This window comes from Schistocerca gregaria, chromosome 9 (genome assembly GCF_023897955.1).
Source record: "Schistocerca gregaria isolate iqSchGreg1 chromosome 9, iqSchGreg1.2, whole genome shotgun sequence".
NCBI lineage: Eukaryota > Metazoa > Arthropoda > Insecta > Orthoptera > Acrididae > Schistocerca > Schistocerca gregaria.
Genome location: NC_064928.1, coordinates 178,413,150 through 178,439,866, shown reverse-complemented (window position 1 = coordinate 178,439,866; position 26,717 = coordinate 178,413,150). Strand labels below are relative to the sequence as shown.

The window sequence follows — 26,717 nt, the reverse complement described above, 5'->3', positions numbered from 1 at the left end:
CAGGCAAAAAGGAATACAAACGTCTCAAAAATGAGATCGACAGGAAGTGCAAAATGGCTAAACAGGGATGGCTAGAGGACAAATGTAAGGATGTAGAAGCTTATCTCACTAGGGGTAAGATAGATATTGCCTACAGGAAAATTAAAGAGACCTTTGGAGAGAAGAGAACCACGTGTATGAATATCAAGAGCTCAGATGGCAGCCCAGTTCTAAGCAAAGAAGGGAAGGCAGAAAGGTGGAAGGAGTATATAGAAGGTTTATACAAGAGTGATGTACTTGAGGACAATATTATGGAAATAGAAGAGGATGTAGATGAAGACGAAATGGGAGATACGATACTGCGTGAAGAGTTTGACAGAGCACTGAAAGACCTGAGTCGAAACAAGGCCCCCGGAGTAGACAACATTCCATTAGAACTACTGACGGCCTTGGGAGAGCCAGTCATGACAAAACTCTACCAGCTGGTGAGCAAGATGTATGAGACAGGCGAAATACCCTCAGACTTCAAGAAGAATATAATAATTCCAATCCCAAAGAAAGCAGGTGCTGACAGATGTGAAAATTACCGAACTATCAGTTTAATAAGCCACGGCTGCAAAATACTAACGCGAATTCTTTACAGACAAATGGAAAAACTGATAGATGCAGACCTCGGGGAAGATCAGTTTGGATTCCGTAGAAATGTTGGAACACGTGAGGCAATACTGACCTTACGACTTATCTTAGAAGAAAGATTAAGAAAAGGCAAACCTACGTTTCTAGCATTTGTAGACTTAGAGAAAGCTTTTGACAATGTTGACTGGAATACTCTTTTTCAAATTCTAAAGGTGGCAGGGGTAAAATACAGGGAGCGAAAGGCTATTTACAATTTGTACAGAAACCAGATGGCAGTAATAAGAGTCGAGGGGCATGAAAGGGAAGCAGTGGTTGGGAAAGGAGTGAGACAGGGTTGTAGCCTCTCCCCGATGTTATTCAATCTGTATATTGAGCAAGCAGTAAAGGAAACAAAAGAAAAATTTTGAGTAGGTATTAAAATTCATGGAGAAGAAATAAAAACTTTGAGGTTCGCCGATGACATTGTAGTTCTGTCAGAGACGGCAAAGGACTTGGAAGAGCAGTTGAACGGAATGGACAGTGTCTTGAAAAGAGGATATAAGATGAACATCAACAAAAGCAAAACGAGGATAATGGAATGTAGTGGAATTGAGTCGGGTGATGCTGAGGGAATTAGATTAGGAAATGAGACACTTAAAGTAGTAAAGGAGTTTTGCTATTTAGGAAGTAAAATAACTGATGATGGTCGAAGTAGAGAGGATATAAAATGTACACTGGCAATGGCAAGGAAAGCGTTTCTCAAGAAGAGAAATTTGTTAACATCGAATATAGATTTAAGTGTCAGGAAGTCGTTTATGAAAGTATTTGTTTGGAGTTTAGCCATGTATGGAAGTGAAACATGGACGATAACTAGTTTGGACAAGAAGAGAATAGAAGCTTTCGAAATGTGGTGCTACAGAAGAATGCAGAAGATAAGGTAGATAGATCACTTAACTAATGAGGAGGTATTGAATAGGATTGGGGAGAAGAGAAGTTTGTGGCACAACTTGACTAGAAGAAGGGATCGGTTGGTAGGTCACAAATTTAGCACTGGAGGGCAGCGTGGAGGGTAAAAATCGTAGAGGGAGACCGAGAGATGAGTACACTAAGCAGATTCAGAAGGATGTAGGTAGCAGTAGGTACTGTGAGATGAAGCAGCTTGCACAGGATAGAGTAGCATGGAGAGCTGCATCAAACCAGTCTCAGGACTGAAGACAACAACAACAACAACATTATCATCTTCATCACATTTTTTTCTCATTGCTTCTTTCATATCATTGTATTCCAATACCTCAGTATTATGTTTCGATTAAAATGAAAAATTATTATTGTTTCATTAATAATCATTAAAGCTTATTACCACTATAGTTAGGTTTGCTGTTTTTAAGAGTCAAGAATAATTCCCTTTATTACAAAATGTTTTTCAGAAAAGTATTAATTCTTCATCTTTAAATGGAGTGTTCAATTAAAGTGATTTTCCTTTGTGTAAACAAGAAAATAAGTAATTAAAAGAATTTAATAACAAGGAAGTATTTAGTTTCAAAACTAGTTGTATTAATTGTATATAAAAGATTATGAAAATAATGTAGAACATATAAAACAAATTATCCATGAATGGGATAAAGAAACATAAGTATTTAAAAATTGGAAAAAGGTTAAAACAATTGTTCTTCATATATTTACAAATGTGATCATAGACTACAAAATAGGAAGAAAATGTTTAAATTGTGGCAATAATAAGGTGTGTAAAAGGTGTTCTAACACTTATTGTCAAAAAGAAAAAGCGAAGTATCATGAATGTCCTTTTGGAAATTTGTTACTAGAAAGAAACTGAGTTATTATTCAAAAAATTTTAAAAATTAGTTATTTTTAAATTTTATTTAATACAGTTTCACAAAATAATCAAATATGTCTGTATTTAAACCATTAATTTCTTAAATATTTAAATGTTAATTTTTAAGACATTTGAAAAAATTTCTTAATTTTACAGCAGCAATTGGTGTCTACTCCATCGTTAATAAAATTCTTTTATCATCATAGACACTTAAATCAATTGCATTGCATTCAACAGTGTGTAACTCGTTTTTATAAGATACGTAGCCTAAAAGTTATAATCATCTAAAGTAGTTTCACTTTTTACTGCAGATCTTTTATATTGCTTATCCTCTACTTTACATAAGAATACATTATGAATTGTACACTAAATTGTTGTAACATATGTTTCCTTAATTTACATCTTGTAGTTTGCAAAAAACTTTCATCTTGCGGTCATCTATATATATTATCTTTTGGATAATTCATTTATCGTCGATTTTTTACATCACTATAAAAACCTTTGGTTATTAGATAATTCATAAATGAATTAGTATCCACATAACATAAATAGATATTTTCCCCATGCTTTTGTCTCATAAAATTATAGTGAAAATCATACCCTTATACTTCCAAAAAATCTAATAGACTTGTGCAAATACAATTTTTTATCATATTTTATTTTAATTTTTACATGTGGAACATTACACAATTATCTAAAAATATTGCTGTATGTTCATAATTTGTTTTTGAGTCACATTTTGCATATTTTTTAGGATCTGATAACCGAAAACAAAAATATACATTAATTTAAAAAATCCATTTCATATCTGTCTTAAATTCAATGTATTTTTCATCAATCCGATTGTTCAAATACTAGAATTCTAAGGATTTTTGATAATTATAGTTCAAGATTTAGGCAATGTTTAAGATTAATAAAATGTAAAACACATATTATTTCTATATTTAATACTGTTAATAATTTATTTCCTCCATCTGAACCTAAAGCTAAATCTTTGTGTCAATTGTGTAAATTTTAGGTTATTTCGAAACGACTTCTAAAATATATTTGTGCAGAGTTTTGAGTATTTTTCAAAATTAAATTGTTTTAATTGAAGCACTCAAAACATTTAAATGTTAATAATTCAGATACAGCATCGATAAGCTAAATAATTCCATTCCCTTTCATATATTAATAATTAGCTTTAGCGAATCTTTAAATAGCTTTAGAAACACCTGTTAGAATTTCTTTTTACTAACATCATAACTCCTTCATAATTCTTATTCAATTTTTTCTCATTTATAGCATAGTGTTCTAACATAAACCTGTCGCTCTAAAATACCAAGAAGAATAGATTTTATAAGAATGATTTCAAGTACCTCTAAAATTTTCCAAAATATTCACTACTGTTAAAACATCTGATGTATTATATAATTTAATATCTTCATCTAAATATTTATCTTTGTAGGAATATAATATTCATTGACCCATGAAAAAAACATTCTTTTCTAGTTAGTTATGTTTCTTTTAATTTTTCTTCAGACTCTGCATATTTGTATGATAACTGCCTTTTCTAATTATTGAATCAAATTTTTCACATTTGATGTATTTCCATGTTTCTCTAGCTTTTTTTTACTTGATGACATAAATCTAAATGTATCTAAAAAATTTCAACTTAACGAAATGAATATATTTTTGTTCATTATCAGAAGAGTGTTAATAGCGTAACATCATTATTAGCTACTATTACTTATTTACATGCAAATGGATATCACTGTTTCAAATTATGAAAGTAAATTGGAAGAAAACATGGGCCTTTGTAATTAATATTACTATTTTCATGGGTAACCCATCAAACTTTTCCTGTTGAATGATTATGATCTCTCCAATTCAGCAATAGTAAATTTTTCATCGCAAATAAAACAAGCTTCCAAAATTTACATTACATTTTTTTCATAAAATATCTTAATTTCCATACATTCCCATTTTAACATTTCTACGAAATACCGTGTGGCATCACTACAGTCATAATTTATGGGCAGTTTATATTCTCCAGTAGAATATTTGATATAATAACTAAAAGAAAATGGTAAATGTTTAACATATTTATTAATATAAACTTTATTAAATATTTGGTTGACAAGTATGAATATTTTTAATAATCATTTGAAACCAATATAATTTCAGTGAGGTAACCCTAATTTAATCAATATAATTTTTAGATTTGATTTTTCCTCCTTTTTTAGGTATGTCTACTTTTACTCCTTCTTGTTCTCTACAGTATGTTTGTAGCTGTATAATTTTTATTGAGGATAAAAAAATCTTAAACATATATCACAGAGATGAATTTTCGATTTCTTTTTAGTTGTTTGAAAACTTCTCAGTTTTGATAAATCTTTAAACCAGCAATGAGTATTACTATTATTTTGAAACAAAATAACATTAACAAGTTTCTCTTGTTTTTTGTTTGATAAAGGCAATATATAACAATTTTTATCATAAGTGTAATCATTAAGTGAGATATCGGATTTTTCAAAGTTTCCAATATCCATTAATTGAAAAAAATTACCTTTCTGTTTTTCAAAAATTACTTGTATTTCTAGACCAATATTTTTAATTCTAATAACTCTCTGCTCATCATAATTTGATCGAGATAAAGCAGATTTTATTGATTACTGGCAAAATTTTGATCATTATTTTTAACATTAAGTAAAGCTTTTATAATTATATTTTTGTTTTATTAATATATGAAGAACCAGAAATTGGATTGTGTCTATTAACCCATGATTCAAAATCATTTATAGAATATAAATCGAACCAATTCGTCGTCTTTGCATTTCTTCCATTTGGTTAATAGTTTATTTGTTGATTATTGAAAATAATGATTTAAATCTGTTATTCCCAATAAAACATTATTTTTAAACTATAATCTCTTCATATCTCCCAAAGGTACAAGGAATCTGGTATTAACTATGATTCTTCTCCTTTCTATAAAAAGTCTTTAAATTCAGTAATTGCTACTTTAATTCCATTAAGAAAATTTTGTGGTTCTACTGAATTATCAATATTAATATTTTCATAAGCTATTACTTTATATTTAAAAGCTACAGATTTTCTATAAATCTGACTAGTTATTTCGAAATTGTTAAAACCATCATTTTCGAGATTTAGAAAGTTATAACATAAAAAATTTCTGGTAAGCTTCTTGTATATTTTCAAGATGTTTATCTACTAGAAAACAATTACTATACTTACGTTGTTGTTAGTAATATTTACATTATTAGTAATATTGAAGATATTAATCTCAATAAGATTAATTACATGTTTCTTGTTAAGCTTAGAATATCCTTATAAATTTCATGTTCTAGAAATAGTTTTAAGTTCCTTTACAACTTTATTTTCTTATGTATTATCCTTATTATTGATATTAGCATCACTATTTTTTAAAAAAATATAATTGTTATTCATAAGTTTAAATTAGATTTTCAATTTATTTATTTACATTTATTTTGATGTTTTCTTGAAGTTTTATTCTCCAGTGCATTACACTGATGATTAGTGCCAATCTTATTGTTTTCAACAAAGTAATAATTTTTTTGATATCGTTTAGAACAGTTTTTTAAATCTTTTTGTTTACAGTTTTTCTTAAGAACATTCATATTTTTGTGTTTCAAATGCTTCTCTTTATAATCATTAATAAATTAAATAAGCTCTCCTTAGCTCAGTTTTGGAACCCTCTGAGTGTCTTTGCCTTACAATGATTAAGCAAATTTTGAGCTTGTCGTTTTCGTTTTGTGTCTACAAGGAAAAATTTATAATATTTTTTAAACAAATAGTTATTTAAATCTTTAAAAATAAAAAAAATACTAATGTCTAAATAAAAACAGTTACTTGTAAAAATGTATAATAAGTAAAGTACTATTTTCCATTTACATTTATTTACTTTTTTTAGTTCCTTAAGAGTTTTATTTCTTTATTTTTAATTTTTTTCATTAATTAAACTGTTTGGTATCACTTACTTTAAACACAATGGAATTACAGCTTTTGGATTGAAGTTTTAAAATGAGGGTTTTATAATGGAGAATTTAAAAAATATGGTTTTGAGTAAAATGCAAATAATCTGCTGGTTGAAACTAATCAGTTGAATGTATAGCAATCCTCTTTTCTTATATCAATCCTATGTGAATGTGTATTACTACTATTTAGCATGCTTTTACATCAAAATGCCATATAGTTTTCACTATCTGATAGCATGATTTCACGTTATCTGCAGAAGATAATGAACATCTTGTTCTGCAAGATAAATTTAACAGCTTAACATTTAGACTGAATAGTGTTTGACTGATTTTGGTATCTGTTTCAGACGAAATAAGACGTATTTTGTAATGAAATCTACTGATGTCATGAGCAATACCATAGTTTCTTGGCAAGACATTTCAGACTCCACCTGTTGAGGCTTTAATTAAAGGTGATGTCTTACTTCGAGAAATTAAGTTCCCAAGTAAATAATGGTGAACATGTTGCACATGCCTTAAGTTACTGATTGAACCAAGACTGGGTTACTGAACCACATGTCTTACTTAGAGAATGGAAGTACTTAGGTAAATAATGATGAAGTTACTGTTTTAAGTCACATCCTTCTTGAGTTACTGATTGAATCAAGGATGGGTAAGATAATGAGACTGCAAAACATGTTACTCCGGCACTACCATCCTAGAGAATTTAGTTACTGCTATCGACAATTACCATTTAACATTCCAGCAAAAAACATATGCTGGTAGTAAGAATTTCGTCCATGTTGCAGTGCTAAATGCATTCCAAGCATGGGAAGATGTATAGGTGATTGGTGAACTAACTGAAACTGCGTTCTGTGGCCAGTCAGTGCCAACATCAGGGGAATATAATTATTTACTGTGAAAATTTTCATTGACAAGTTCACCCTCATCTCTTTATTTTTGCTAAACAGTACTTTCCATATGTGTTTTGCAAATGTACAGACCCAGTTTTTATGTAGTATGAGATACAAACATTTAATTGTGCTTCTTGGCCACCCTATGATATAATTCACTATTGCTGATATGTGAGCAGTCTGTATTTTAGTAAGTAATTCAGACAATATAGATATGAGAATATGTACTTCAAGGATCGAAAGTGCCAGAAATGTGTGATGTCAATATGCAAGCTCCATCCGAAGAGGCCTTGGAATGTCCAATGTTATCGACTGGCCGCTGTGGCATCCTCAGCCCACAGGCGTCACTGGATGCGGATATGGAGGGGCTTGTGGTCAGCATACCGCTCTCCCAGCTTTGTGTCATTCTGTGAGACCTAAGCCACTACTTCTCAATCAAGTAGCACCTCAGTTTGCCTCACAAGAGCTGGGTGCACTCTGCTTGCCAACAGCACTTGGCAGAACAGTTGGTCACACATCCAACTTCTAACCCAGACCGACAGTACCTTAACTCCTGTGATATGACAGGAACCAGTGTTACCACTGTGGCAAGACCATTGGTGTCAATATGCAAGCGATATGTATTCGTTTTAATTACACAGAACAATTAGGTTATGATGTTAGCATTGGTCGATGGTCAAAATCCTACATATTTTGAGACATAATAAAATTTTAATTTGCCTCTAAGTTCACAGTTTCATATCCAAACAGAGATTCTGTAACTTTACGTGTGTATTGTGATAAGGAAACTGTGTGTGTGTGTGTGTGTGTGTGTTGTGTGTGTGTGTGTGTGTGTGTGTGTGTGTGTGTGTGTGTGTGTGTCACTTTGTACTACACATCTTTGTTTATTCTTATAATTAATTTAAGTGTGTTTCAAAGACAGTGATACCTGATAATCCCACTAGGCAGGTGATTAGGATTGTGAAAGGGCCAAATAAGGTTGGAGTCAGTTTCACGTTAAACTTGTAATTTATTGTAATTTAATAACACATTTACAACCAAAGTGGCACATAGCCGAACTTTTACAATTACGAGTTTCCAAAATGAAATTCTTTCACAGCTGAAGTCCTCCAAACAAGAAATTTTAAAAAGCAACAAGATAAAAATGCAGTTAAAGTAGCAAATAAGATAATTAAAATATTTATTACAGCTAGGCTGAAAGCCTCAAGCCAAGGTGCATAGACAAACATGAACAAGATAAAATGTAAACAGCTGAAGCCCACTATAAAATTTTCATGCCACGTTGCAACTCCCCAACTGTCAGGTCTGGACTGCACTCCAGACACGTACCAAGTGACTGGCCGACCCGAACTTGCTCTCTGAACTGGCTTATGACAAATAACGACCGGGAAGTAATAGCAGTCGAGCAAAGATTCTACAAGAGGGAATATATCGATATGCACTGCTACTGCTGGTCATGGTCAGGCAAAGCAGCAACTCACTGACAGCAGTAATTTAAATTAAGATAGTGAGGTGGAAGTACATTAAAAACAGTGTGTAAAATAGATAAAATGACATGAGTCTCGTGGGTGAGGGACATGTCGAAAAGTATAACATAAAAAACATAAAACATTTGAATATAATACTTACCACCCTGATCATTTGTCAGGAGATTGTCAAAGTAGGTGAGTACAGTACAGTATACTGGAACAGCTAATATTTACTGAATTAATATGCTGTCACTATGAAGTATTGTTATGCATAATTAATAAATTAATCACACACAAAATTCCTAATCTTGACTTTTGTGACCAAGTACTGTCAAAAATGAAATCTCACAAACATTTTTACTTAAGCTGCTCTAATAGTCTCTGTTAAGACATTCATCTATAGAGTAGGAGTTGCCTGTCAAAAACTCTATCAAACCCTGTTTAAACTGTGCTTTATCTGAAACCACGTTTTTAGTGGTTCCTGGCAATTTATTGAAAATGTGTGTTCCTGAACATTAGACATTTTTTAGACGAAGTTAAGTGATTTTAGGTCTTTATGTAGATTGTTCTTATTCCTAGTACAGATACTATACATTGCGCTATCAGTTGGAAATAGAGATATACTACTTGCAACAAATTTCATTAAGTAATAAATATACTGAGAAGCATTGGTCATAATACAAAGTTTCTTGAACAATTTGCTACATGGTGTTCTTGGATTTACATCTCAAATGATTCTTATCACTCACTTTTGCACTCTGAAAACTTTTGCTCAGTTTGATAATTTGTCCCAGAATATGATCCCATATGAAATAACAGAAGGAAAATAAGGAATTTATATTTATATCTCCTATATCTGACATCATTTGCACTGAAAATACAAGTTTGTTTAGGCGCTTCAGCAATTCTGTAGTATGCCCTTCCCAACTGCAATTACTATTGAGGTGTAATCCCAGAAATTAAGCACTGTGAACCTCTTTGGTCAGCAAGTCTTCACATGTTATACACATGTTAGAAGGAAATCTCTTACAGGTTGTGAAGTGCATATAGTGGGCCGTTTGAAAGTTTAAGGACACTGAATTAGCTTTAAACCATTTATTAATGTCAGTGAAATTTAGAAATCTTTACTTGACATGCTACTTATAGCAATGTTTGTATTAACTGCAAACAAAACAAACTTAGCATCTGGCAATGTAACAGATGAGAGGTCACTAATATATACAAAAAAAGCAATGAACCCAAGATGGAACCACACCACATGTAATTAATTGCCAGTCTGATGAAAAGTGACTGCTTACTGCACAGGCATTTCGCAATTACACTCTTTTTTCCTGTTAGTTGGATAGGACTCAAACCATTTCGTAGCATTGCAGGTGAAAACATAATATTCTAATTTATTTAAGACAATGCTGTGGTTCACACAGTCAAAGGCTTTTGACAGGTCACAGAAAAGGCCAGTAGACTCTGTTTTATTATCTAATATATTAAATGCATTCTCACTGTAAGTTAAATACCTTTCTCTATATCAGAAACCTTAAGAGCTCCAAACTGTGACTTGGACAATACATTATTTGCAGTCAGATGTTTAAGGAGAAGCTTGAAAACAACATCTTTTTAAAAAAAATTTTATGAAAGCCAAAAAAGAGGAAATTGGTCACTAGTTTGATGATGTCGTGTTATTCCCCCTCTTGTAAAGAGACTTAATTTCAGCATATTTTAGCCAGCCTAGAAATGTTCTGCTGATAAGAAATTGATTACACAAATAACTTAAGATAGAGCACTCTTTGATTAACTTCATTGGTATGTTATCATACCTACTAGAATACTTAGTTTTTAAGGATTTTATGATGGGTGCTACTTCTTTGTGAGATTTGAGTGCCATTTCCATTTTCCTGAAGTTATTTTTAAAGTCTAGTCTCAGCTATTCCATTGCACTGTTCGCCAAACCTGAAAACCTCAAGCTATCAATAACAGAAATGTAGACCCTGTTTAAGAGGTTTGCAACACTACATGCACTTTTTACCAGTCTCATTTATTCTTAAAGCTATCTGTCCTCCTTCCTTTTTAGCCACACCTGTCCCTGTATTCACTATACACCATACAGTTTTTATTTTGTTGCCTGATGTAATTATCTTTTTCTCATAATGAAGCTTCCTCAATTTCATAGTGTGAAAGTGATATGAATGTTACAGATGGAATTTGCCAGACAGAACATAGTGTCTTTTGACACGCATGATAAAGACATCTACATGCAGAAAGTGTATACACTGGTGTCCAAAATGAAAGCAACAAACGGAAGCAAGTAATATTAAAGTAGAAACAATATAAAGAATGCAGAACATAAATAACTGCTATAAGCGTAACAGTAGACAAAAATGTTCGTTTTTTCCACCTTAACGGATTTGCACATACATTCCAACAACTGGTTAATGTGCTCAGTACCCGGTGTGAGCAGCTCTAGCGCCAATACAGGCCTGACAACGACGGGGAATGCTGTGAATGATGTCGTCGATAGCACTTTGAGGCAATAACACTCAATCTTCCTATGGAGCTGCTCGCAAGTCTTGGAGAGTGGTACATGGATGCTGACGTGATGGAGTCTGTCTCCCTAGTGCATCTCAGACATGCTCTACGGGTTTCAAATTGAGGCAGTGAGCAGGTCATGCCCTGCGTGCAACATTTTCTGTTTCTGAGAAAACATCAGCCACCCGTTCTCTATGAGGCCGATTATTATCGTCCATCAGCAGGAAGTCTGGGTCCACACACCCTCACAACAACCGCACATGAGGTCCCAAGATACCTGACTGCAGTTAAGCCTTGCCAGTTCACCTATACAATTTCATGAAGAGATGTTCGAATGATCGACATAATCCCTGCACACACCATTAGCGATCCTCCTCGATATCGGTCTCTTTCCACAATGCTTGGGTCCCAAAATCGTGTTCTACATTCCTTCCAGATGTGAATGCTTGGAGAATCACTCTCCAAATCAGGAATCATCTGTGAAAGGTGCATTGGGCCATCTTCGAGCACCAGCAGCTATGTCGAGGACTCCATACTAGACGATCTCTTCTGTGAAGATGTGAAGCATCAGAGATCCACACACAGCAGATCTCTGACAATAAAGGCCACTTTGCTAAAGCTATCTGTCACCGTTTGTCTCGATATAACATGTCCATTGGTTGCTGCAAGATCAAATGCCAGTTGCTGTGCAGTACTAAGGCGGTATCATTGTGCCCTTACAGCCAAATAACACTCCTCTCTTTCTGAAATCACAAGTGGATGGCCCTGCCCTGGCGTTGGGGATACCATTTCGGTCTCTATAAATTGTTGCCACATCCGAGAAACAACACGATGATTCTCATTAAGCCGTCAGCTACATTAGTTTGTGACTGTGCTGCTGTCATTCTTCTTCTGATCCTCCACACAGCAGAGAGTCCGGTAGGTGTCTTCTTTGTGCTATACCACCCGCGTCCAGCGATCGTGGATCTGGGACTGCCTGGCACACACTAAGCCATTAGACAGGTGCCCTGAAGTCACGTTGTCTGCTGACCAGAAAGCCACCTTCTAAGCAGAACACGATATTACGGACATCTGTTAACAGTTTCTATGCTACAAGGCTGGGAAATAGCTGTCTGTTGCTTTAATTTTGGACACCAGTGTAATTTGAGTGGCGGTTTGCCTTATACGAAGTATAAGTGTAAAAGCTCATAATAGGTGTTCAACCTGTAAGTTCATGCAGTTACACTGTGTGTGTGTGTGTGTGTGTGTGTGTGTGTGTGTAGTGATGACGCATTTTAGATGTGGAGCTACCATAAATTATCTTTACGTACATTTTCACATACAAACGTTTGAATGATGCGCAACAATTCAGATCGTTCAGATACTTCTTAGCGCAGCTACCTTTAAGATCCACTGGACAAACTGCACAGTACACAAAAGGGAACTAACGACAAACAGAAGATGGACGACGCTAACTGCAAACTTCCTGAACAATGAAACCTAGAAGAAATAACGCAAATCTTATACCAGGCTGCAGCTAATAAGCCACCTGGAGCAAAAAGGTGTTCTTATGAGCTTGTATATACCAGGACAGTCAGCAGCACCAGTATCACCACCATCTGAAGCATCACGCAGTCCAACACGTGGAGAGCCGATCAGAAGAAGAGCGACAGAAGCGTCATCAGCAGCAGCAGCAGCATTCGAGAATGAAGAACGGTCTTCACTAACAGAGACAGCAACACCAACAGGATCAAGGGTACCAGCACAAAGGAGCTTTGTAGTCACAGCAGTCATTTCTCATAGGATGTGCCTGAGACCACGATTTATGGTATCATCACAGAATGGGGAAGATTCCAATCAGTATGTAAGTAACACAGTCCATTTCAATGAATGTCAGTGTTACCAGCAAAATTGCTCCACCTCCTCTGCAGAAAATTGCTCCTATCATACTGGCACGTCCAAGGAAATAAATTGCAGTCCCAACAGTGGCAGCACCTCAACCAACCATGTCATTAATGACAATGAGCTCAGAATTTTCCACCATTATACTCATATCCTGTTTTGCAAGTTAGACCAGCTGATAGTAAATAATGATGAACGAAGAGGTGCAAGTTGTGCTCACATTCTCTGCCTAACAGAACACTATGTCACTGTTGGCACTGAAATGTTCAATATTCTCAACTACGTATTAGCTACTTCATATTGAAGAAAGCATATCAGCAGAGGTGGGGTAGCTATTTATGTGAAAAAAGAATCTGTCCTTCAATACAACAGATGTCCAAAAATATTGTGTTACTGAAATACCAAAAGCTGTCAAGAAATTGGCAGTTGTAGCAGTATACAGACCTCCATCTGGTAATTCTTAAATTTTTTATGAAACAATTAGATTCTGTGCTATCGCATCTAACAAGACAAAATAGCAACATTATAGTGATAGAAAATTTTAATGTAGATTTCCTAGTAAACTGATCCTCTAAGGCAGAATTTGCAAATTTAATGAATACCTACAATCTTGTCTCCACTGTCAGTTTTCCCACAAGACCAACTGCCACTTCCAGCACTCACATTGGTAATATCTTTGTAGATGTGAGTAAAGCTAATCATACAATAGAAAAAGTCATAAATGGTCCCTCTGATCACGATGGGCAAATACCCAACATTAACAACTTTAATACACATCAGAGTAATGCTGATACTCAATGGAAAACCATTAGAGACATGACTGAGAAAAGTATTCAGGAGTTCAAATAATGCTTTCAGGAGACTGATTGGAGGTATGTTTATCTTGGAAGTGATGCTAATACAAAATATAATTTATTTACTGATAAAGTATCAGGTACATTTGAAAGTGTCTTCCCAAAAAAGATCTGTAGACTACAGGACAGGCAATCAGGCATGTCTCACCAAGGGCATAAAAATATCATGACAGAGGAAAAGGGAACAGTATACATTATCCAGAAAATTTAATAATCCTCTCCAGCTTAACAATTATAGCACATACTGCAAAATTTTAACAAAAGTAATTAGTAAATCAAAGAGTATGTGCATTAGTTATGAAATTAGCTGTTCAAATAATAAAAGCAGAACAATTTGGAATATAATAAAGAGGGAAATAGAAACTTCACTACCTGACACTGTAAGAACTACTGTCCTAAAAGTTTATGACTCAAAAACAGTTGATAGTAAATGGATAGCAGACACACTTAACAAATACTGTTTAACTGTCGTTTCTCAAATAGGTTGCAGTGGTGAACTACGTGAAGCTGCAGACAATCTGAAACTTAACCTTCCTGAAATTTCTGATGATATAAATGTATCACCCGTAACTTTCAATGAAAACAAAAAAAATGAAAGTAAAAGATCTTCAGGTGTAGATAACATATCTAGCAAGCTGTTTTAGACTTTCTCAGTGCATATAATCGCGTCGAATATTGCTATCTTAGACAGTGCCTACTGACTTGCTGTTTTGTGCCCATTACCGTTGAAACCATAATGGAATGGGTATTGCACAATAAAACGACAATCAGGGTCAATCATTCTTGCACACCTCAGATAACTTACCATTAGGATCTGAGACAATGATGCCTTATGTTGGTGACATTATATGCATCAACTGTCGAATCACTTCCACAGTGTCTACATTCTAACCTTGAAGACTTCACATTATTCAGCCAAAAATATGGAGTTCGGGCATATGCAGATGGCATCAGAGTGCTATTTTAATAGATCTTCGCCTCACATAATAACTTGTACAGAAATATGAGGAGGACAGCAGTGCCATCCTCAGTTGGCAATAATTAGCCCTGCTTCAGGTGGGCTGTGAAGTATCCATGCACCAAATGTACTGGTTATCAAATGTCTTGTTCTGTAAGCAACATCTCAGCCAATGTCAAGCGTATGTTACCCAAGAACAGGGTGAACAAAATGCAATACTTTATTAGAAGTACCGACTGCAGTATTTTGATGGATAGAAAATTTCCCATTTCATTAACACATATTATTTAACTAAGCTTGAGCCGTGCACGACCCGTGTTTATGCCATTTATTGTTTGTCATGTTCAATTACAGTACTGTTGCCTCGTTTTCTTATTCCTTTTACTGTTGGAATATTCCCACAAGCAACAACGTGGTTTTCAAGTTGGAAAATTCTAGCCACCTTCCAGTGGAGTTTCACTGTATTTGGTTGTTTGAACTGAGGTGCCTTTTGGCCGTTAACATTCCGGTTACGTGCCCTGGCCGTTGACATAAATTTCTGGCAGTGTAGTTTCCTCATCGTGTTGTTGCTGTCCAACACGGTGTGTAGTTTGACAACTCCATCTATGACTGGTTGTGGGCTCCAATATCTTCTACGTTGTTCCGTTGAACTCCCTGCTGTGCCCTGGATGGGTGAAGTGGAAGTTGTCTTGTCGGTGGGTACGTTGGCTGTCAGTTGCTTGGGTTGTCATCGGATCGTGAATGGTTGGCCCGACTGCCTGTCTCACATAAGCGAGCGTTAGTGTTCCAGGCCGACAGTCGAACATCTGAATGCCCTTGGGTGTACTGCCGTTTCTTTTATTTGTTCTTTTTGTTTGTACTTATATCGCTTCTAGTCGATTTTTTTTTAAATTAAGGTTGTTTTGCTCTTAAGGTGTAAGATTCTTTAGGCCTTCAGCCTAATTTAAAGAACTATTTCACGTAAGACCTTTGACATTTTAAACGCTTTAATGTTGTTGAATTTTAAGTGTTGGGCCTTCAGCCCACTTTGACTTTCAGTTGCTTTGCTCTTAAGTCCTACAGCCTACATTAAAGAACTGTTTCATGTAAGGCCTTTGGTATTTAAAAAAATTATGTTGTGGAATTCTAAGTGTTATGCCTTCAGCTGATTTGATTTTGACTTGTTTGCTCTTGAAGTGTCTGATTCTTTGGGCCTTCAAACTAACTAAGAAACTGTTTTAAGATAAGGCTTTGCCTTTTAAATTTCTGTTTTACTTGAGTTTTGCCTAAATAAGAACTTGGCCTTGTTTTCAATTTTTAAAAAATTTCATGTTGTTTAGGCTCAAGTCAGGGCTTTCAGTCGATTTTGAATTCAAATTGTTTGCTCTGAAAATTTCAGCTTCTTTGGGCCTTCAGCCTAAATAAAGAACTGTTGGAAGATATGGCTTGCCTTTTAAATTTCTGATAATGCTTGCGTTTTAAGATATTGGCCTTCAGCCATTGTTCAATTAAAGTGCCTTTTAAATCTATGATTATGCTTGCGTTTTATTTATTGGCCTTCAGTCGTTTTTAAAGTAAAGTGGCTTTCAGCTGGTAAATAAATCCCAAAGATTAAAGCAATTTGTCTAAAAAAAAATTGGGCTCTTGTAATGTTTGCTTAAAAAATAAATTTGTATGTTCGAGTGAAACTGACAGCCCCTTATTTTGGCCCCTTTCCACAATTTATACTCCTGTCCTGTCCTGCAGGTTTAGCAGGGCGTTTCAAAGCTCTAACTCGTCACACCACTTAAACCAAGCCCAGTCAGCACAGCAAAACGGATTCTGGCATCCGCTGCTTGGGTAGTCTGGTCGTCTAATATTTTGTAGTTACCCTCTCTGATAGCCACATCCATATAAGAAGGCGGTTTTCTATTTCAGTTCAATATTATTTACGCTGTATCCGTTTTTAGTTTCTTATTAGTTACTAGAAATTCTCTAACCTTGTTCAAAGCTTTGACATATTGCTACCAACATTCGTGAATGAAGTAGAACCCACGCCACGTTGTGTACAGTCGATTTCTGTTATGGCAAGTTACGTGAAAGAGGAATCCCTCCTCCATTCCGGAGGAATTCGTAGCATTTTTCTATAAGTTTTGTCACAAGAGATACACATAACAGGGGCTTTAGTCATCAATAATATATTCTCCTTCACTGTTTACAACAGTCTGCCAACGCTAGGGTAACTTTTAGATTCCGCGACTAGGAGAAATCATGTGTTTTTTTAGGCTAAGAACTCGTCGATTCATGTTCGGAGCACATTTTCATCAGAAAAGGAAGTTCCTTGAAAGTTGTTTGATAGAGAACGGAAGAGGTGAAATCTGAGGGTGCAACATCACGTGAATAAAGTATATACGCGATTATTTCCAAACAGAACTCTTGTGACGTGCTTTTGTCAGTATAGTAGAACGCGGACGGGCGGTATCGTGAGGTAGCATCACTTCAGCCAGCCCTCCTGATCGTTGTTCTTATACTTCATCTGCCAAACTTCTCACAATATATGTCAGCAATGATAGTTATAACTCGGGGAAGCAATTCGCATTCCACCATACCGTCTCTATTCCACCACATGCATAACATCCTCTTTCGTCGATTCCTTACTTTCCTGTCACCAGTAAAGATACAGGCTAGCAATGGTCGGCGTTGTTCAGCAACCGACTGATGACGAGCAATTACAGGTGCACATATAGCCATCCACTCATTTTCGTGATTTTAGTTTCGAGCATGTTTTAAACCTGGTTTTTCAATCTTTTAATTACATGCAAATGTCGCACGACGGTGGAATGATCACAGTTCATCTCATCTGCCAGTCGAGTACAATGATCTGGATCATTATGGATCAATGCGTTTAAGCGGTCTTCATCAAATCCCAAAGGTGTTCCTGAACGTGAAGAGTCACTAAAGTCAAAACGATGCTCCTCAGAAAAAGAAAACTATTTTCTTGTTGTGTTCTATCCAATGGCATTATCCTCATACATGACACAAATGTCTCTGGCTGCCTCCTCTGCTGTCACACGTTTATGGAACTCTCTGGCAAGGATATGCCGGAAATGTTCCGATTTCTCCACGTGGAACTTCATTTTCTAGCGTCCACAGCTCGATTCACAATCTCCAAATGACAATACGTTAACTCAAACAGCAACAGTGAACTACAAATAAAACTGATAATCGAGGAATAAACCCATAACAGCTGGAATACCAACTTGCAAAACAAAAACTCTACGAACTTATGCAACTTAATATATATCAACAACCATTACAACAGCCACCAGTACATTCATTTTACAGGAGTTACACAGTGACAGACTGGAGCAGAGTCTGAAGAAATGCTCGTCAAAAATTCCTATTGTCAAATGTCAAATCCATTTGTATGGATATAATCTATGAGAAAGTTGGAACTGGACTGAATTAACGCAACATCAATCAAACACCAAACCCTCTGCGCAGAAAGTGTCACTTATAGGAAACCCTAGCACACAATTTCATTTGTTCAGATCAAAATGCAATTTGATCATGGTCAAGCAAGGAATCTCTTTTAATTACATGAGTGAATCCTTCTATGATTGACTTGAAACCATATTAGCAGCAGACTGGCACATGTTTCCAGGAACAAGGCACCAGTCATATACTTGGTACCTGGCTGATTTCCCTCACTACTCTACAACCAGAGCTACTCGGTACGTACTGGACTTTCAGTCACATCTACAACAGCAATCCTGCATCATGAGACAAAGGTACACTAGGAAATCTGTAGAGCAGTTCCAAAAGTGTTTAATCTTTTCCCTCAGTTTTCATTCATCAAGCACAGAAGGCCAGCCGAAGTGGCCGTGCAGTTCTAGGTGCTGCAGTCTGGAACCGCGAGACCGCTACGGTCGTAGATTCGCATCCTGCCTCCGGCATGGATGTGTATGAAGGCCTTAGGCTAGTTAGGTTTAACTAGTTCTAAGTTCTAGGGGACTAATGACCTCAGCAGTTGAGTCCCATAATGCTCAGAGCCATTTGAACCATTTTTTGAAGCACAGAAGTTGGAATCCAGTGAGGCTCTGCGGCGATCTTGGAGTGATTATGGTTTTTACTGGACCATAAAGAATATCATAATTTTGATCAGGGCACATTTTCTTTTTTAGCTTTGAAACATGAAGAAATTTAAAATTAAATAGCACATTGAAGAACATAGCATGAGAAACAGGCAAAAGAAAGTGTGGTGTGCGTACTGTAAGACCTTCAGTACACACACCATCAGATTACTTGACTTGTCGCTCTAACAAAGTAGGTGAGTGTCAGCAATATGTCTCGTGGTCTTATCGTGGCGTGTTAATCTTCTGTCATTAGGTTAGACGATAGAAATGCCACTTGCATGCTTAGAGTAGCAGATTGACGGTGATTAACTTTAAACAGAACTTGATTCATTTTCACACACGTTTATTAAAATAATAACAAGCATAAAAATTACTTAACTTGGTTCTAGATGCTATTTACAATTCACAATCTGAAGTTCTAATCTTATTGTCACATATATCTTTGATACTTGACAAAAGTGTCTATACATTTATCTTCATGGCTATGTGCAGGAATAAGGTAATTTTATTAGGCGCAGACTGAAACTTGACTATAGACTGGTACAGGCAAATGTAGAACTCGTACAGACTGGTACACACAAATGCAGATTGGTACAGACTGGTGCAGACAAACGCAGACTGACTAATCGGAGGTCTGTACACTTGTCATAATACCTTGCACATTCATGTATCACTGCAGGAGTGTGATCTGCGAGGAGAAAAGGTTCTATGTTAGCAGCATCTCATTGGCTGCATTACATATTAATACGCGGATCGGCGGAAGCAGAATGTGGTCCATCTCTATGGCAGCGCTATCTCGTACTGCGGAGATGGACGAGCGCTGCGCCTGTGCTATTGTGTTTAGCGGGGCGCGCTGTAGTGGGAAAGTTGTGTACGCCCTGACTACGCAGAACTATGTACGCAACAGAAAGCATTTTCGGAAACAGACAGGATGGACTATAGCGAAAGATGGGAGGCACGAAAAGAAAGAGAATAGAAAAAATGTTATTTAGGTGACACCGCCAATGGCTGGCGTTCTCCGTCTTCAGCTCAAACCTATCCACCATCAATTATTTGTTCTTTTGCATTTTGTCATATCTGGATTGTTGTAGTCACTTGTTATGTTTGTAAAGTTTGTAAATTCTTTAATAATTGATGTTTGCATAAATAGCGCATGCTCCTTCCAGGTTAAAAGTTTTCAGTTCATTTGAGGATAAATTTAGGAACATCTGTAGCCATATTTCGCAAGCCACCTTGGGGTGTTCGGAGGAGGGTACTTTGTGAACCACTGTCACATGGACCCTTTCCTGTTCCACTCGTGAGTAGTTGCATGAGAAACGATTGCTGATAAGCCTACTGCATGCATGGGTTCGAAACTCTAATTTAATGCATATGCAATACGTTGCATTTCTTTATGTTCAAAGACAATGGGCACTTCGAGCTTCTAAATGGAGTGACTTATTTTTAGTTATCTGTGTAGTTACTAGTTTATTTTTGGTTACATTGTTATGATCGGTCTGGCCACCGATTTTTCGACAACTTTACTGAGAGGTGGTTAGGTTTTGGTATGGCCATTTGTGTGGTTCAGTGTCATTTGCTTACAGTTACAGTTCAGTCCTCTAAACACAACTGGATCCTTGTAGTGTATATTGATATACTTGATGCAGTAACAAAATCCACTTAGTTCGTGCTCTTGTTACGACGTCAAGCACATCAGTGTACACTACAAGGCGTAAACTGTCATTAGAAACTTATCAAATGTATGAAAAAAGAGGTTGAAGGCAGTGGGTGAATTTATTCTGGCTCAAATGGCCCTGAGCACTATGGGACTCAACATCTTAGGTCATCAGTCCCCTAGAACTTAGAGCTACTTAAACCTAAATGACCTAAGGACATCACACACAGCCATGCCCAAGGCAGAATTCGAACCTGCTACCGTAGCGAATTTATTCTAAAATTGAAGAAATAAGACAATTAACAATCACGACATGCCAGACTAAACTTTGCACATTGTGTAAATGCCATTATCACTGAAGGGCTGAGACAGGTATGACTGTTTCAGTAGTTTCAGGGTGCATTCCTTCAGTCTGCAATTTACTTGGCAGTTGTCCATCTTTAACAACAATCTTTCAAAATAAACATATATGTATAACAAATGGAACCATTTGTGTATATTCATAATTTGAAAATTGACATATGAACCTTCCTCTAGTCATTCGACTTTCAATGGTTTGATAACTAAATGCTTTGGCGTGTGAATAACTAATACTTCCTTGCTGCTGAAATGGAGTAAACACAAATCTGAAATAAATTTTGCTTCTGTGTGTTGTGTTAGTTGAGATGAAACAAGGCAAGATAACTCTTTTATCTGACAATAGTGTGAGAACCCACAATATAGCAAATCTGTATGTTTTTCTCTCTTGCATTTCGTTATTTTTAGTAGACATACGAATACTTGGTAACCTTCAACAAATGAGTAAACATTCATAGACACATTTTTTAGTCTAAGTCTAGGGAATATTATGAAGCATAAGAGAATATTCAAAATTTTCAAGTTTTTTATCAGTATCAAGGTGAACACTTTTACATTTGTTATCTCTATCCACATTTTTATTAACAGGAAGCAAAGCCCAAAGAAAGCATTTCTGATCATTATATTTCACAAGATAAAATTTTTCATTTTTTAAATTATTTCTAGTAGATCAATGTATGATGATCATCTCAGTGGAACATATCTATTAATTTTTAGTTGCAAGTCAATAACTCCAGCCAGAACAATGAGCTTGCAAAGCAGACAATTTGACATAATCTCTCTTCTTCCCCTTTTATAGAGTTTAGTCACATCTCTTTCATTTGTAATCTATAGTACTCTGTCTGGAACCTAACTTCCTTAATAGTTTCACTTTTCTGCATTTGATAATGACAAAAAATTTGAAATTTACTTTTAATTATGATGTATTCATAGCTGGTCTTTCATAATTTTCCTACTTTAGGTTTCAATGCACTCAAGAAGTCTTGGTCATTCAATTTTAGGTTCAACTCCATATTTATCATTTGTTGTAGGTCAGCAAATTCTTTATTGGCTAGAAAATATTAAATTCTTTTCAGCTCTTTTGTACTGTGAATATATTGGTAACAATTGGAACGATTTTTTTATGGTTTGTCCCTACCAGTTTCGAAAATTTCAGCATCACTTTCAATTTTAGAACAAGGTAATTGTTTCCAAAGACTTCTACAAATTCCTTCCTGAATACTATGAATAACAGTAATTTTATCAAATTTTCTTAATCTTCTACAGCCAATCGAATTATTTCTTCTACATTAACCAAAAAGTTGGGCAATCATGAGTTGCTCCACTTATTTAACAGTTTTAACAATAAGTTAAATTTCGTTGGTCTTAACATGACTGACAGGTTTCCTATTTTTGGTATGTTCTTGAGTATAGTTTTACATCCACCTTATCTTTAGAATATAAATCTATGTAAAACATTATGATAATTTAGAGAGATCTGCTACAGTTGTACTAATTATATATTTAAACCTGGGCATGATTCATAAGTTTAAGATCCCATCTTCAAGTGTATGAAACTGTAACAGAAAAAGGAGAGGAGGGAGGAAATGCAATGCAACATATCTGTAAAAACCAAAAGAGCAGATTGCAGTGATTTGAGCTCCTGCACTGATTGGACTGACCACGAGTTACATGTTACCAAATACAATAAGTAAATCACCTTGATTTGGCAGTCTACTCTTTTGGTTTTTACACTATTTCATGTTATATTTCTTCCCTCCTCTCTTTCGTATATTGCAGTTTCATCCACCTGAAGATAGGCTTTTGAAATCTGGAAACTGGTTGTGGTCTGTATAAGTAATTAATACGTATTCTTATTGACACATCTGTGATATAATTGCTTTATGAACATGTCTGCCTTGCCATAGAAGATTGTGCATTGGATCAGTGTTCTTTGGGTATTTTCAAAATTGCGTATGCATATACCTCAGAGAAAGGTTCCTATGTGCAAAGCAGAATGTATGGGCATTTTGGTCAGACTGTCCACGTGCTGGTGGCACCCTGATGCTATGAAATGACAACCATGGAGCCTCATCTAGTTCTGACCCACAAATCTCTAGCTGTGGAACCTGGAAGCACAAAATACCAATCTTTGTAAGAAGGGAGAGTTGTCTGTCGGCAACCAGTTGTAATCCTGTTACATTATTCGCCTACCTGTTTCTGGTATTGGCGATTTTATTCGTCCATCAGCATACTTTTGTCATAAGTAAACACAGAGTATTTGAGGAGTTCTTCAATGCTCCTGGTGTAAGCTTTATATAGGTCAACGAGTAATATCGTTCGATAGCATTATTTATGTTTCCAGCATAAGTATACTAGACGTCTGTAAGAAAATAATTGTCTGCACTGCAGGGAGACCGCGGCGGTGCCCTTGTTCTCAAGACTGAGGAAGGCTACACACAGATCGGTGTGGCCAGCTATTTCGGCGGGGACTGCCACTCAGAGGGGACACCTGCTGGGTACTCCAGAGTGACCTCCTACTTCAACTGGATCGCCACAACCGGCGGGATCAGTCTTCTGTGAGAAGACGGTATCACCTGCAACAGGTTTCCGTTCTGGTTCCATCTCAGTGCTCAATTAATTTGAAATGGATTTCTTTCTAACGTACATCTGACTCTGTTTTATCGCTGGTATGATGGACCTTAGTTAAAATTTAAAAAAATATTAGGAGATAATGTTTAATAATTGACCAAAAATTCGCCTCAGACCTCCACCTCTTCAGTCCTTATTTCACATACATGTTACATGCACGGATACTAGAATACATGGTAGGGGTCACAAGCAGGCAGGATGTGAGGTGTGATATCACCATGAACCGTCCCACCATGACGCACTGCACTGAAGCTTATAGGCGCACGATGCACACATGTTTAACTCAAAAGCAAGTATGCATGTAATCGAGATTGTCCTGGTAGTAGTGTGTTGTTGTCACTGTTATTAAGTTTTATATTTGTTAGACATTTATTTCTATGGTCAGTGAAATGCTAGTGTAAACCCTCAAAACTACGTCTTTTTCAATTTTTTTTAATAACTTTCAGTTTTCAAAACGCTAAGGCTTAAGTGAATAAAACGCAGTGGAACGCTAGTTTGCAAGAGTCATTTTTAAATAGGACTTCACTAGGAAGAGGATATTTTAATACGTCTCTGGCAAACACTTTACAAGATAGCCAACATAAAGTCACAGCCTTTGCAATATCTTCAGATTACCAGTTAGTAAACCATCCTTTTGTACCCTCTTGTTGTTGGCTGTTGCAGATCCTAAAGATGAATATCACTAATATATCTCAGAGTAAGACGTAATTTTATTTTTAGCTACAAGATTCAATTATCTCCTAACGATGGCCTAAAAACTTGAAAACTTATTCATGGTTTAGAAAAACAATAGTTGAAGAACATGAAGAAAGTGTTACTGTGTTCATATTAGTACCATTATCTAGTAAGCAGCCTTGGAGAATCTGGATGAGTAAGACAGTATACCGTCCAGCCAATATATATTTGCTTCAGTGATTAGCATAGGATTTGTTGTAATATTAGTTTTCGGTATTTCTTATCACATACATATGCTACTTTCCCACTTCTTTGTTGCATTTAAATAGTTACAAATGATACTGACTAAAATACTAATTGTATGTTGGCAACATTATTCTGACCACATGCATTTCTAGATCTTATAGGTTGAGAGTAGGCAATGAAAGGCTGCGTACGTTCGAGATAGCTCTGATGGACGAAACTCCAAACTTAAGCGAAGACAAACCAATGCTTTGCCTCTATTGGAATAGATATTAACTTAGAAACGTCGCCGTTAACTAAGCGAAGCAGACAGAAACAAGTTCACATGACAAGAGGATTATGAAGTTGAAATTTGAAGTTAGGAAGATTCTCAGTTTCCTTATGGACAGCTTTCCTTCAGACGGTAAAGATTTTGTACTCTCATGAATGATAGAAATTTCAAAATTCTTTACATGAGAGTGCTGAAAAGCAGTGCCTCCGAATTTTTTATTCTGTTCTCAATTTCGGTTGAGGTATTATCATGTACATTACTTGGTCGACTTTCCCACAGCCCTCTTCCACTGTATGAGAGAGCTATGAATTGGTTGTGTGTAACGTGAATACGTCGGTATGATGGAAACGGCTTGCTGTGCTCGAGTCAAAGCACGAATTCGAAGCGTTTGTCCACATACGGAACACCTTCTCCTTTACCACAACAATGCCTGCCAGACCACACATGGCCACTGTGACATCTGCAACAATCTGACGACTTCGTTTCACAATATCCTCCATATAGTCACGAATTAGTCCTGTCTGATTTTCACCTTTTTCCAAAATTTAAAGAATACCTTGCAGGATTTCACTTTGATTGTTATGAAGTGCAGCAAGCTGTCAACAAAGTCAAACATTCTACAGTTACTGTATCAACAGACTGGTGCCTCGATGGGTAAAATGTGTTCCTCGTCAGTATTACTATGTTGGGAAATAAATATGTAGACATGAATAATGACGATGTAATTTTGATAGAGATTGCTTTATTTAAAATACTTTAAGAATTTTCACACAAATTCTGAAGCATTACTTTTCAGTATGCCCTCCTACGTACTAATAAGTATGGTGGTTAGCACTGTACATAAAACGTTCACTAAAATGATAATTTCAGTTATACATTTTTACTATTTTACATGGGATAATTTTTGAATGCCGGAAATTATGTTGTGGTACTGGGTATGAGACCTGAGAAGATAGTTTAGTACTGTCGCAATTACAGGGGAGTCCATTAGAAAACATCGCTATTTCGATATTTGTGGGTGCTTCAGACATTATTAAAGCAGCATGAAATTTTGAGCACTGCTATGAATGAAACCTGGCTGTGTCAACAAAACGATCTATATAGTAGTCTGAAGCCTAAGGTAGGCTGCAAGGTGACAGAAGAAAGGGTGATATTCACTGTTTTGGATTAAACCTCACTTTGGTACAGAAAGATGTGAATTAGGCTGCCACAAAAATCTTGGGTCATTTGCAAAATAGTATTAAAAGTCTGACAGATAACCAACCAACATTTGAAAGCAAATTAAAAGAATTTCTGAATGACTCCTTCAACTAAATAGACGAATTCTTAGATATGTAGCAGTAACTGTAAAAAAAAAAAATTGATTACCTTGTGTAAAGAAAATGTGTGTAAAAGTGACACTTCCAAACCATTACGAAATGTCGTATTCATGATCTATGGAACAAGGATTAATGCAAGTATACAGGGTGTTACAAAAAGGTGCGGCCAAACTTTCAGGAAACATTCCTCACACACAAAGAAAGAAAATATGTTATGTTTACATGTGTCTGGAAACGCTTACTTTCCATGTTAGAGCTCATTTTATTACTTCTCTTCAAATCGCATTAATCATGGAATGGAAACACACAGCAACAGAATGTACCAACGTGACTTCAGACACTTTGTTACAGGAAATGTTCAAAATGTCCTCCGTTAGCGAGGATACATGCATCCACCCTCCAACGCATGGAATCACTGATGTGGTGATGGAGCCATGGAGAATGGCGTATCGTATCACAGTCATCCACAATA

At 35.9% G+C, this 26,717-nt stretch overlaps 1 protein-coding gene across 2 annotated transcripts in view; it reads left to right on the top strand.

Annotated features, from left to right (window-relative positions):
* Positions 1-23,810, top strand: part of LOC126292272 (venom protease-like) — a 126,485-nt gene extending 102,675 nt beyond the window's left edge. For both annotated transcript variants that reach the window (XM_049986177.1, XM_049986176.1), the window contains one exon: positions 23,498-23,810. In XM_049986177.1, coding sequence (XP_049842134.1) covers positions 23,498-23,668 — 171 coding nt within the window. In that variant the 3' untranslated portion in view covers positions 23,669-23,810. The remainder of the gene's footprint in view (positions 1-23,497) is intronic.
* Positions 23,811-26,717: the final 2,907 nt, after the last annotated feature.